Genomic DNA, 13,312 nt, shown 5'->3' on the forward strand with positions numbered 1-13,312 from the left:
TCACTGATTCCTCTCCTCAGGACTGCTTGCGTAGTCGCAGCATCGGTTTCTCGTGTTGTGATCTGTCTGTAACTGTGCCACTCCTTATCTGTTCTCCAGCGGTGGACGTGAGCACGCTGTGCTCCCAGGATGTGCTGCGGGTGCTGATGTCCCTCCAGCCTGTACTCCAGGACGCCATCCAGAAGAAGAGGACGGTGCGGTCGTGGGGCGTTCAGGGACCCCTCACCTGGCAGCAGTTCCACAAGATGGCTGGACGGGGTTCCTACGGTAAGCGGACTTTTCGTTTTGTCCGCTTGACACAATTTGCTGATTGACTTTTTGCTGCCACAGTGTTGCTGTTTCAGAGACCTTTTTCTGGCAAGAATAAACTTCTAGGTGGAAACACTGAATCCTTGGAATTTTTGGGGATTTTGTCGGGGCATGAAAATTCAAGTTGAATTCGTCATCCACTTTGAGGGTGACAATGACATTTGGTGTGTGTGTGTCTTGGGGTAGAAAAACTCTGTGGATGTTGTCGGATCAATAGGCAGTGTAGACCCTCTGCTGTGGTCCAGATGTCAGCTCTGTTGGGAGAAGTTGCCAGGGTGCTTGGTGGCTTCGCAATCTGATGCGCCAACAGGGGGAGGGGGGTGGGGGGCTGACACTTTTCTTGTTACGCCACTTACTCACTTCTCTCTCTCTCTCTTTGTGCCTTCTCCTGCACACTCGGTTTCCCCTCATTTCTTCCCTTCTCTCTCTCTCTCTCTCTCTCATCTTGTTCCCTCTTCCCTCCCTCCTTCCCCCCCCTCGCTCCCACAGGCACAGACGAGTCCCCGGAGCCCCTGCCCATCCCCACCTTCCTGGTGGGTTACGAGTACGACTTTGTGGTGCTGTCTCCATTCGGCCTGCCCTACTGGGAGAAGCTGCTGCTGGATCCCTTCGGCTCCCAGCGGGACGTCGGCTACCTGGTGGTTTGTCCCGACAACGAGGCCCTGCTCAGCGGCGCCAAGAGCTTCTTCCGCGACCTCACCGCCGTCTACGAGGTAGGGACTGGAGGAGGGCGCCATCACATAGTGCAAACACTCTAGGTTGTAAAATGTTCCACTGTTTTACCTATGTCCACCTATGGTTTGTCCGTGGTGTGGCCGGTTGCCTGAAAGTCAACAAATTCACAAATTATGTGAATGACGTAAAAATTTTTATTGAAAGAGATTTAAATCGAGATCCCATTGGAAATAGATGCTGCTTTGAATGCTTTTATTTTAGAAGACTCCCACACACTGTACCTGAATAGCAGCATTATATTTTGTTCTCGATCAAATGAATGAATAAAAGTGTTTGCAGCTGCGAATAGACTCAAGCTTCTAGTCTCCAACCATCTTAACATGCACTGACTGCCCTGTACTTGTTCATTGACTCACTCATTCCTGGGCTGATGTCTCATTCTCTGCCTCATTCGCCTTTTTCTGTGTTTTTCCTATAGTCATGTCGGCTGGGCCAGCACCGGCCCATTTCCAAAGGCCACCCTGACGGCATAGTGCTCGTGGGCGGCACTGCAGCCAAGAAGCTAGCGGACCAGCCGGTGAGCGACTGGTTCCTCAAGGCTGCCAGCGGCAACAGCGACGCCTTCACCAAGCTCAAACTCTATGCACAAGTGTGCCGCCACGACCTCGGTACGTGTTGCCGACAAACTGCTGGGCTGGTGTGTTTTCGGCCTCGGTCCGATTCCACCGGGTCCGACGTGCTTTTGTTGCTCAGTGCTTGGCTCAGTCAGCTCTTCACCGCAGCAATTCACCGCCTTTGACACCACTTGGTTTAGTTTTTATATAAAGGCAAACTAGAGAACCTTGACTGCTTGAAAGAGAGAGGAGCTGTAAAGTGTGATAGGAGAGTGATCAGTATAGAGGGCGGCTGAGTTGAAATGGAATAAACTGGCAGTATCTTTTAATTCGCTCCTAGTAGGCTTGCTATTGATATTAATAAGACAAATGGTCTGTTTCTCTTTCTCCCTGTAGCTCCATACCTCGCATCACAGCCATTGGACAGTTCCCTTCTCACGCAGCCCAGCCCCCCACCCTCGTCCAGCCAATCATCAGCCACGCAACTGTCCAGCTCCTCCTCCGGATCGACGGGCCAACAGGGCTCAGTGAGCACCGGAGGCTCCGCCCTCCCCAACAGCGGCAGCGGCGGCGGCGGTGGCGGCGCGCCTGGGAACACCTCCGGTTCAACCAACAGCGCCAACAGCCTGGTGGCACCGTCGGGCCAGCCGGGCAGCGGGATGCCGTCTGCCAAGCCCAGCTCGTTCCCCTCCTTCGGGAGCATGGGCGGGCAGGGCCAGGGCCAGGGCCAGGGAGGTGGCCCCCAGAGCGGACAGCTGGGACAGCAGGCTGGTACCCAGAACACCGGCACCTCAGGGGACAACTCCAGCAGCCAGGCCCAGGGGCCCGTCGAGCCTCCAGAGAGGTACGGCAGACACATCAGCTCACAAAAACACGGATTATGTGTTATGTCGGTATTGTACCTACGCAGTAAGCCACATGAAGCTATGTTTTACACGGATTTTATAGTGGTCTCTTGGGGGCTTCCTGCTCATAGGTTGAAGGCGCATACCATGTAAACGGTATTCTGGCCTGGGACCTTTGTCGCATGTCATCCACCTTTTTCTCCCAATCTTTCCTGAGTCTCTACTCTGTATAATAAATGCAAAAATGACAGAAAGTAATCTTGAAAAAATGTCTCAGATATTCTAAAATCACTGTAAAGTCCTGCATTGGGTGGCCTATTACTTCTATGAAACAATGGTAGAATGAATGCAAATGTTAATTAAACCTTTTATTTTTTTATCTAAAAATATCTTATAGTTGAATGTTTATCTTCCAAGCAATATAGTCCTTGAACAGTCGCTAAGCAAAGTGGTTGCTAAGCGACACTTAAGAACCCGTATGAGCGGTGATTTTCAGTTGGCTTGGTAATGTTTAAATTAACTGTTATGCAGTCACAGCTGTGCTTATGTTGGGTATTTTGCATTTTCTTTGAACGTGCCAATCAGAAGTGAGGATTGTAACTATCTGTCTTTATAATACTGGATGCTCTTGTTGCACTGACCAAATGCATTTCCCCCCTCTCTCTCTCCACCCCAGCACGTTGGAGCGGGAGAAGGTGGGCGTGCCCACGGATGGGGAGTCCCACGCCATCATGTACCCCCCAGCCATCGTGGTTTACATCGTGGACCCCTTCAGCTACGAGGAGGCCGAGGGGGGCCAGGGCCCGGTGCCCGCCACCTCCAGCGTGTGGACGCTGGGTCTGCTGCGCTGCTACCTAGAGATGCTTCAGTTCCTGCCCCCACACATCCGCAACTCCATCTCTGTACAGGTAGATAATAACCTTTATGATAATAGCCTTTATTTATATAGCACTTTTCAAAACAGAGTCACAAAGTGCTTCACGAACAAGAGAAATAAGACTGTGCAGCTGAAATAGATCAATACAACAGAAGGACAATGAGATAAAGCAGTTATAATAGATATTGAAATAAAATAAAATAGCATAGATAAATGCCACAAGCATACAGCAAATGGAGTAAATAACAGACTAGGCTGAGACAATAAAATAACAGACAAATAGAGTTAACAGGACAGTAGAAATGCAGCACTAGTTGTGTATTCAGTGTTAAGAATCTTTTGATCATCCCCCAGTAGTAGATAAATTATTCTTACTGGCATCATTGTCAACATTACTGTCATCATCATCAAAAGCAGTAAATTTTTGTCCAGAATAATTCATGATTAATAACAGCACATTGTCTAGGCAACTTAAAATTCAAAGTCATCTTTGCCATTCTTTAATGTCCATTATTGTTTGCTATACAAAGTAAAATTCAACATTGTTATTATCATTAAAAATCGTGGTTACTTGCGCAACTTGAAATCCATCATTACAATCATTAAAAACCATTCATTAAGCTCTCCCTGCTTGATGCCACTTCTGTTCCTTGTAGTTGACTTCCAAATTCCCCTTGAAAGCACACTTGGAAAACGCCATTAATGAGAATAATTTACTGTTCATGCATATTGTAGACGTTCTGTTGGGAGTGTGTGTTGCACTCAAGTTGCCCCCCGTCTAACAAGTCGTTATGTGCGTTTACCTCAGATCATCCCCTGCCAGTACCTGCTGCAGCCGGTCCGAGGCGAGGACCGCCACATCTACGCCCAGCACCTCAAGTCTCTAGCCTTCTCTGTCTTCGCCCAGTGCCGACGGCCACTGCCCGCCTCCACCAACGTCAAGTCGCTGACGGGCTTTGGCCCCGGCTTGGCCATCGACACGGCGCTGAAGAGCCCAGAGGTAAACGCGCCGTCTAGCCGAGTTGTAGCAGTACGGCTCTAATTGTTTTGACCCTAATCTATTGCGTCCTCCGTTCAACTCATTAGCCGGTCAGTAGGAGTTGACCTCTTCAAGTGTTAGCGTTAGCATGCTAGCGCCGTCCTCTGATCGATAGGCAAGTAAACAGAGGCTGACAGGGCGTCCCCAGCAGCTGCATTTCGGCTGTGTTCAGTCCTGCAGCCAGACGTGACCCGGCCTGACCTAGCCTTTTGCCCCGGCTGTGTTCAGTCTGCCAGAGAGAAGAAAAGAGAAGGCGGCGAGATATAGAGCTTTTAGTGCTAACCATCCTCATAGCTTTTTTTTTTTTGTCTGCTGGAACAGCACCAAGGGAACTTGTAACCCTCTGCTTCTCCGGAGTTTTCTTTCCATTATCTGCTTGGCTAGCTCCCTGAGACCTCCCTAATGGGATCTCGGCTCCAGGTTTAGACAGAGGGGCGCTCCAGACCAGGACCCAATTCAATTGACTCCCTCCTTCCCGGCCAGTGCTACCTTTCCCTCCAAAACAGTGGCAGGCCTTCAGCCGCTTTGCTGGGACAAATGGGAGTAACTGGGATTTGGGTGGGACAATGAGAGCGACAGAAGGGACATTTTGGCACACAGAGATAAGTGTACCTAGCTTAAATGTGAACTCAGCGGAAATTGGGGATGATTTCCTGTGCCGGCGCGGGACCGGTAGCCAATCAAGCGTGCGTGAAATTTCCATATCTGGCGCACGTCCAATTTCCATCCATTTGTACAGAAGCGCTGAACATTTATCCTAAATCCTTTATCCCAACATCTTCACCTCTCCCTGTCCGCAGAGGCCGGAGTGCCTGCGCCTGTATACGCCGCCATTCATCCTGGCGCCGGTGAAGGACGAGCAGACAGAGCTGGGGGAGACGTTTGGCGAGGCTCCCCAGAAGTACAACGTGCTGTTTGTGGGCTACTGCCTGTCCCACGACCAGCGCTGGCTCCTGGCTACCTGCACCGACCTGTACGGGGAACTCCTGGAGACCTGCATCATCAGCATCGACGTGCCTAACAGGTAATTGGCCCTCATCCATCCCATCTTTGTCATCAGGCTTCCAACAACCTGCCTGAGGAGCTTAGGCAAGCAGAATCACTATCACCTTTTAAACCACTCCTATTTTTTTTTATAGATGTGCCTATTATTTTTACTATTACATTACTATACTATTTGCACCCTCTGTTCTTACCTTTTTTATCTTGTGGTGCCTTCTTTTTTGTTGTTTTAATTAGGAGTATCGTGCTTGCTTTTATTTGATCGTTAAAGCACTTCATGGATTTTATTATTAGCATTATTAGACAGCTGGAAGACTGTCATGACAAGAAGTAGCTGTGGGATAAAATACTAACATACTGATACTCGTACCGTAAGGCAGTGGCACGTATTGATAAAAGAGATCAGCCAATTATACCATATGTACACTTCATTCTCCACCTTTCATTTCTTTAGAATATTTGTTGTGAGTGCCACCTGAACAGTGGTTTTGATGTGTGTGTCCATGCATATTCCACAGGGCGCGGAGGAAAAAGGGCTCGGCTCGGCGGCTCGGCCTGCAGAAGCTGTGGGATTGGTGCTTGGGGCTGGTGCAGATGACATCGCTCCCCTGGAGGGTGGTGATTGGCCGACTGGGCAGGATAGGGCACGGGGAGTTAAAAGGTGAGGGCGACGGTCATGCTAAAAGCCTTTTTCATTAAAAAAATACACACGTTACAGTACATTGCAAGATTTTTCACACCAATGCGGCCTCTGTCGCTCACTCAGCCCCCTTTTTCCCTCCTTTCCTCTTGCCTCCTTCCGTTCCAGACTGGAGTATTCTGCTGAGCAGGAGAAACCTCCAGTCTCTGAGTCGCCGTCTGAAGGAGATGTGTCGCATGTGTGGCATCTCCGCCTCGGACACTCCCAGCATCCTCAGCGTGTGCCTGGTGGCCATGGAGCCCCAGGGATCCTTTGTCATCATGCCAGGTATGCGTGTGTGCGAAGGAGATCATAAATACGCTGTTAAAATCTGTTTTAACCTGCGCTCCTCATCTGAGTCATGCTACTCCACTAGGAAAGGCAGCCCGGATGTGTCTTCATGTCTCTGTGTGTGTGTGTGTGTGTGTGTGTGTGTGTTTGTGTGTGTGTTGCATGATGGATGGCAGCAGCATATCACAATGCATGTCCCCTCCTTGTCCGGAGCAGATTGATGGCAGCGAGGATCATGTACCTCTCGCTCATAAAGCACTGCCTCTCAGATGCCCATTGATCTCAGTGCAGGGTGATGGAGAGCCAGATCAATGGGTTTATTTTGGGAAACGGGGGGGGGGGGGGGGGTTGTCAGTGCATCATACCGGGATTGTGTTGAGAGGTACCGGACTGAAGTCGTCTCCTTCATAACAATCTCCTCAGGTTGAAGGAGATTAGCATGGCAGCGTTAGCCACAGATGTAGAAACATGCTGAACTGCGACTCTGAGGTTTTACTTTACCACTACATAGAATTTGAACCCAGGATTAGTGCCGAGGGTTCTTAAAGGGCTGCCATGATATTTAAAATGAGTTTATTTACTTCATGTGCTTGTGAGGGAAAACGTTTCAACATAGCGTAGGGCTGCACAATTAGTTGTGTATCTTGATTTTTAGCTTCCGGAGGTTTGAAACATTTAATTTCACTTTGAATACCTGCTGTAGTTAAAAGGATTATCGTTTTAACCACAATCGTGAAGCCCTAACATACTGCTTCAGTTTAAGATGTGACAAGTAGGATCTGCTCGTTAATACATTGCAGTGACATTTTGTTTGACTCATTTTAATGTGAGAGAACTGACTGATGGTGTTGCAAAAAATAGCCCCAATTATCTTCTTCGTGCCTCCATTTGGTCCTTCATGCTTTTGTTCGCTCTAAATTCCCTTCTGATACACAGTAGATTAGAAGTTATGGCGTCAAAAGCTGTGGGGAGGAGGAACTAAACAGATCACAAGGGCTATAGAACATGGCATCAACTACAGTATATATTATTTAGATTATTTAGAGAGGACAAAGCATCTGCATGAAGAAAAATAAGTATGTTAAGGTATTTCTTTGAGAGTTATTTGATGTCCATGGCGCAAACATGGAGACTTTGCTCCGTCAGGAATCAGTTAGAATGTGGTACCCATAATAAAATGAGGGATTACAAAAAGGATCCCGAGTGCTTTAGCTTTTCTGATTATTGACCTGTCTCTCTGCGTCCCGTCAGACTCGGTGTCGACCGGCTCGGTGTTTGGCCGCAGCACCACCTTGAACATGCAGACGTCCCAGCTGAGCACGCCCCAGGACACCTCCTGCACCCACATCCTGGTCTTCCCCACCTCCGCCTTCGTCCAAGTGGCCAGCTCCAATTACACCAACATCGACACCAACATTGACATTCTCAACGCCACCACCGGTCAGTCACACTCCCTCCTCGGGCCTCTATCTTTCACCCATTGCCTGGAATTCTCTTGTCTTTTAATTCACTGTGGCTCGTCCTAGCTGCTAGGCCTTAAACAAACTCGTCTATGTTAAGGGAAATATTGAGGTTTTTCTTCCCCCCTCTTCTCCAGTGTTTGCCTTCCAACCCTTCCTGTTTACTTTTCCGGTCCATTTAGAGTCGGTATTGTAGTATTAAGTTGTACTTAACATCTTTACGTTCTAAGTGCATCAACAGCACGCTCACGCATCTTCACTTTATTTTCTTAGTGCAAATACATTTGGTTTCAGAAATGTCAAGCATGGTCACTCAAATTCCATATACCAAATAGCAAATGGCAAAATTGGCCTCATAATGGCATTGAAGGGAAAAGCCCCTTCAAATTGTAATTCCCGAAATTTTTACTGAATAAGTTATCTTGCACAAGAGTAAAACCATTATTTTCACAACAGTAGCATCAATTGGAGAGGGAAACATGTTTGTAGAGAGCACTTTAGATGCATTTTAGATGACACTGGAAGCTACAAAGTAAGTCTAATTAAACAAAATATCTAACCAGTTGCATACTTCTTAAACTCCTGTTCTCTCCAGATGGGTCTGATGCTATCGGGATCTTTGACCTGCTGGACCAGGAGAACGAGTTGGTGGACCCAGACATCATCAACATCTCACCCACCACCTCACCAGTACACTCCCCCGGCTCCCATTACCACCATGGGGGTGATGGCAGCAAGGTGAGAGAACACATACTGTACATGCACACATCATTTAATACTCACCATGTGTAGATGGCATCAACCCAACCAGTTACTAAGAGTGTATATTAAGGGCATTTAGGTCAAGCTCACAAATGGAAACTGTCTTCTTGAGTTGTTGTATGTGTCTATCACTTGATATACGTAATGTTGTATGACATGTTGCTCTAACGCTGATCTTCTTCTCTCCCTGGTTGCAGGGCCAGAGTACGGACCGCATGGAGTCTCATGAAGAGGTTCCTAACCTCCTGCAGCAGCCTCTGGCCCTTGGCTACTTTGTCTCCACAGCCAAAGCCGGCCCGCTACCCGACTGGTTCTGGTCAGCCTGCCCACAAGCTCAGAACCAGTGTCCACTCTTCCTCAAGGTACCGCTCTGCTCCCGCTGCTGGATATGGGATAGGCCTCTGATCCTGTCACCTTTATGACGGCTTTCTGTTGTTTCAGTTGCCTGTCATGTTGTATATCTGACAATTCAATTTAATTTGTCACTCCAACTTTTTTCTTCTGGTCATGACAGTAAAAGCAAGACAATAACAAGACAACAGTGAAACAATGCAGTGGTAGGTCAGGGCACATTCAGAGTAAAACCAAGACGATACAAAACTGCACAAGACAACATAGTGCAAACTTTAGTAAACCAAATTGCGATTTCACGCCATCCCGATTTTGCCATCGCCATCCCAAAAATGCAGCCGTTAAGATATAAGCCATTGGCTAGTCTTACTGGAAGCTGGAATGCAATTTTTACATAATAAATAAAATGGTAAAAAAAAGATACAATAGCGTGTTGAATGGATGGAGAGGAGCTGGCTAGTTATCAATTCAATGTGATAACTCTGATGTTATATTTCTGTCATATGCATTATCCATCAATGACTTCAACTTACACTGGATTCTTCTTTTACCCACGTATAAATGTAGAGTAGCAAAAAGTGGTTGATGAAAAAGTTGTTCAAAAAAATATTGACCGTTGCAGAAGCTCATCAACAACAAAAAGAGAACTAGACATACACACAATATGTCTGTGTGTAAAGTACATCTTAATAAATGGACTGCAAATCTGTGTATGGTTTTTCTTGCTTCTATGATGCTACCTTAGCAAGTGTGTGTGTTTAGCTTATCCGATGTGTGGGTGTGTGTCTGTAACCGAATGGCAAATGCAAAAAAAAATAATCCAAAGCCTTCCCTCGCAGTGTTATCCCTCGCCTGTGGAATTGCTGTAGTGACTCACCGCTGCTGTCACTCTGCTGTGAAAAGGACTACAATTATTTAGAGGAGATGAAATAAAGGTTAATAGATTCATTATACTGTCACTGACACCCTCTCTTTTCCTCTTCTCTCTCTCTCTCTCTCTGCTCAGGCCTCTTTGCACCTCCATGTGTCTTCAGTGCAATCAGATGAACTACTGCACAGCAAACACTCCCACCCCCTCGACTCCAATCAGACCTCAGATGTACTCAGGTAAGCACACCAGAACGCACTCCGCCTGTGAGCCGAGTGCTTGTTTAGTAAATACATTTAAGGCCCAATCCATAAACCCCCTCCCCACTGACATACCATCACCTCACTACTGACTTTGTTTACATAGTGATTCAAGTGATTTATTAATTTGCAGATTATGTTCAATCTGAAATTGTCCTTGGATACAAGTACTATATATAAGTACAGCAGCTAAACATGAATTTTATTTTTTAAGATAGAAATGGTTTGTGAACACTGGCATAAAATAGTCCAGGTTTTCATATTAATGATAGGCCAAGAAAAGTCTAAAAAAAAAAAGGGGCTTACATTATTTCTGCAAGTCAAATTCTTCAAGAACATATATAAATATACCCAAAATGTATATGTTCAAATGAATTCCAGACGGCACCATTTTAAATACACTCATACATTTAGGTTTTGCATCACAATGAGGTCGCCTCTTAGAGAGGTCAGTGTGTCTTGTTACGAATAACTCCTGAACTGTGAATAACTGTTTCCCCCCTTGTGTATGCACATGGACAGATTTGTGCTGGAGCAGTACAACGCCCTCTCCTGGCTGACGTGCGACCCGGCCACGCAGGACCGGCGCTCCTGTCTGCCCATCCACTTCGTGGTGCTCAACCAGATGTACAACTTTATCATGAACATGTTGTAACCAACAGCCCGTTACAAGAGGGAGGGAGGTGGAGAGAGACGGGGGGGAGCGTTAGAGAGAAGAGGAAAGCGACAACTCCAAAGGGTTTTTTTTTTTTTTTACCAAGACGGAGGAGGAAAGCTGCAAGAGCCGGACAGGAGTACGGAGCTGGATCCTACGCCGGGACCGGATCAAACGGCTGTTACGAGTTGAGGCGGTCCTGTCCCTGTGAGACATAGACACACAGGACGAGGGAAAAGCAAGAGGGGTGAAAGCAGAAGTAGAGTCGCAATTAATGAAAGTGAGAGAATGACAGATTGGTTGTCATGGTATGTAGCATGGCAGCACAGTCACTGGCCAGTCTGTATTGGAGAAACACGTCTGTATTTGTAAAGTTATTGGAAGAAAAGGGACATATTTGATCAAGGAAAAAAAACTCAAGAATGGATCTTTGGTTTTAAGTCCTGAAATTCCTTTTTATTCCTTTGGATGAAATTGTATCCAAATGAAATGCCTGCATCTATCTTATTTATTGTAAGTTTTTAAATGTATAATTTGTCTTATTTCTTAACCTCTTTTATATATAAAAAATGGAGAAGGTTTATATCACCTTCCTGCTTTAAAGCAATTGGTCTAAGATATATGTAATCGTCTTAATTAAAAAAAACAAACAGGAAAAAAATCCCATAAAAATGAAATAAAGTCGCAGTAGGTTGCTTTTAGAGTATTATTTTTTGTAATGGAGACAGAATATTTGTATTGTCACAATGTACAGAAGAATTAGAGTGGAGAATTATGTTCCATGCCTTTGAGCATGAAGGACTTACAGCAAAGCTGTAGCTACAGAGGACTTGTACAGCAATGAACTTCACTGTGTTCAAATAAAGAGGTACATTGTCGTATATAGTATTTTATACCACACATTTAGACACAAAACCAAACGGCAATATATATAAATAATTATATATGAATGCCATGCCAGCGATTGGTGGTGTGGCTTCTGTTTTAGGAATAAAGTGCGTCAATTTATTTCCCTGTGGTTGTGTTCATTGCCTTGGGGAGGGGGATTGTGATGTGCAATTGGACAAGGACACCAATAGCGGAGTGGAAGGAGAACTATTGGCATCTCTTGGAAGTAAGCTGACCTCAGGTTTGACCTTTTTATTTTTTAGGGGGGAAGGTAAAAGATCTAGAAGAGAGAGAGAACAATTGTCTTAATGGCAGACATGCAGTGTGTCCTTTTTAGCACATCTCTTTAGTTCACCTCTCCTTACTCTGATTGGTTCTTTAGGCACCATTTCTGATTGGGGGGCATTTAGACCAATCCCATTTTACTTCAACGTGAAAGTAAATGTGTGGTGTAAATGGACTTTAACCAGCTGTGGATGGCTGCCCCATTGGATATGCAGTGTTTGTGCACAGGGGGAGATCTGCTGTCTGGATCTTCTCCTGTTCAGAAGGAAACTGTTGGAAATCCATTGGTATTGCTCTTTATCTTGCATATTTGCTGACATTTGTTGGCTTTGAAAAATCTGACCATCAAAATGTATGTGGTCCTCTTTTGGGTGTAGATACATACATTCAATATTTAATAAAATCCTGACATTTTAATTTTGTATTTAGTCCAGTGCCATCTCTTTGGGGAAATCATGGTTGTTTTCAATCTTTTCCCAGATGTTAAATTAGGGTGCTGTAGTAACAGTGATTCAAATTAAAATCTCAACACTTTTATTTCATTTTATTTATCGCCACCAGCTGTTTCTACTATAGGTCTTCCAGTTTGTCAGGAATGTACCACACTCTCTTTATTCACAAGTGGGGAAAAAGGCATTGAAATGCCCCTGCATAGTAATTTGAGTTCAGATATCTTACTTGTAAATTGTTGAAGTGCCCCGGGGCCGGGGTCGTGTAGAATAGCAATCAGCAGCTGGCAGTTTCCTACGTTTGACTATTTTCAGCATTTCTCCTTGCTGTCAGCAGCCTTGAAATACACAGAGCTCCTAGTCGGGTGTTTTTCTTCGTCCCTCAACAACTGCTGTCAATGTGCCCTTGAGAAAGTGTAGCGGGATGCACACTGACAGACAGACGGCACGACAGCTACTGGGGTAAGGTGAACCTCCCCGGCACGCGCGAGGGAAGTCAAAAACGGTTATGAATCAGCAGACACTTAGGATATTAGTTCTGCTGTGGCCCCACATGTAACTGTAAAACCAAGTGGGCCATGTCACCGTAACTCTTTATACTGTGTGTTTTAAAGTAACAATGTGAAAATGTAGCATGGGTCAATGGCTCAAAGGGTAAAGGCATATAACTTCTACATATGACTTGAATCAGATTCAGGGATGCAAGGGCTTCAAGTCTAAATTGCGAGAAAAAAAAACTCGCAAATCTGAGATATAGTCAGAAGTCGGAGATATAAAGTCAGAAATGGGAGAAAAAAAACCTCACAGTTCAGTCGTTTTTTATTTTATTCAGTGGCGGGAATGGACTTCCATAGCTTCATGACCTTTGCTGCGTGTCATCCCTTCTCTCTTTCCCACATTTTCCGGCACACTTCACCACATTAATAAAGCAGAAATTCCCAAGACAATATATAAAAATGCTTTACTGTACGATAGTTGGACACTGACTTTGTGGAATGAGATT

General features: G+C 45.7%; 1 protein-coding gene across 3 annotated transcripts in view; it reads left to right on the forward strand.

Moving 5' to 3' along the window:
- med13a (mediator complex subunit 13a) overlaps positions 1-11,683 on the forward strand; it is a 75,864-nt gene extending 64,181 nt beyond the window's left edge. For 2 of the 3 annotated variants that reach the window (XM_071527748.1, XM_071527757.1), the window contains exons 17-30: positions 100-267; positions 799-1,022; positions 1,463-1,652; positions 1,995-2,442; positions 3,120-3,351; positions 4,129-4,320; positions 5,160-5,383; positions 5,880-6,022; positions 6,170-6,328; positions 7,583-7,771; positions 8,387-8,529; positions 8,751-8,915; positions 9,911-10,011; positions 10,555-11,683. In XM_071527748.1, the coding sequence (XP_071383849.1) occupies positions 100-267; positions 799-1,022; positions 1,463-1,652; positions 1,995-2,442; positions 3,120-3,351; positions 4,129-4,320; positions 5,160-5,383; positions 5,880-6,022; positions 6,170-6,328; positions 7,583-7,771; positions 8,387-8,529; positions 8,751-8,915; positions 9,911-10,011; positions 10,555-10,687 (2,711 nt within the window). In that variant the 3' untranslated portion in view covers positions 10,688-11,683. Of the gene's footprint in view, positions 1-99; positions 268-798; positions 1,023-1,462; positions 1,653-1,994; positions 2,443-3,119; positions 3,352-4,128; positions 4,321-5,159; positions 5,384-5,879; positions 6,023-6,169; positions 6,329-7,582; positions 7,772-8,371; positions 8,530-8,750; positions 8,916-9,910; positions 10,012-10,554 lie in introns of all 3 variants that reach the window. The other variant, XM_071527765.1, reaches the window with a different exon arrangement.
- Positions 11,684-13,312: the final 1,629 nt, after the last annotated feature.

Source organism: Centroberyx affinis, unplaced genomic scaffold, assembly GCF_046629955.1.
Source record: "Centroberyx affinis isolate AG114_WGS23_722 - 3 ecotype Tasmania unplaced genomic scaffold, CSIRO-AGI_Caff_v1 ptg000116l_1, whole genome shotgun sequence".
NCBI lineage: Eukaryota > Metazoa > Chordata > Actinopteri > Beryciformes > Berycidae > Centroberyx > Centroberyx affinis.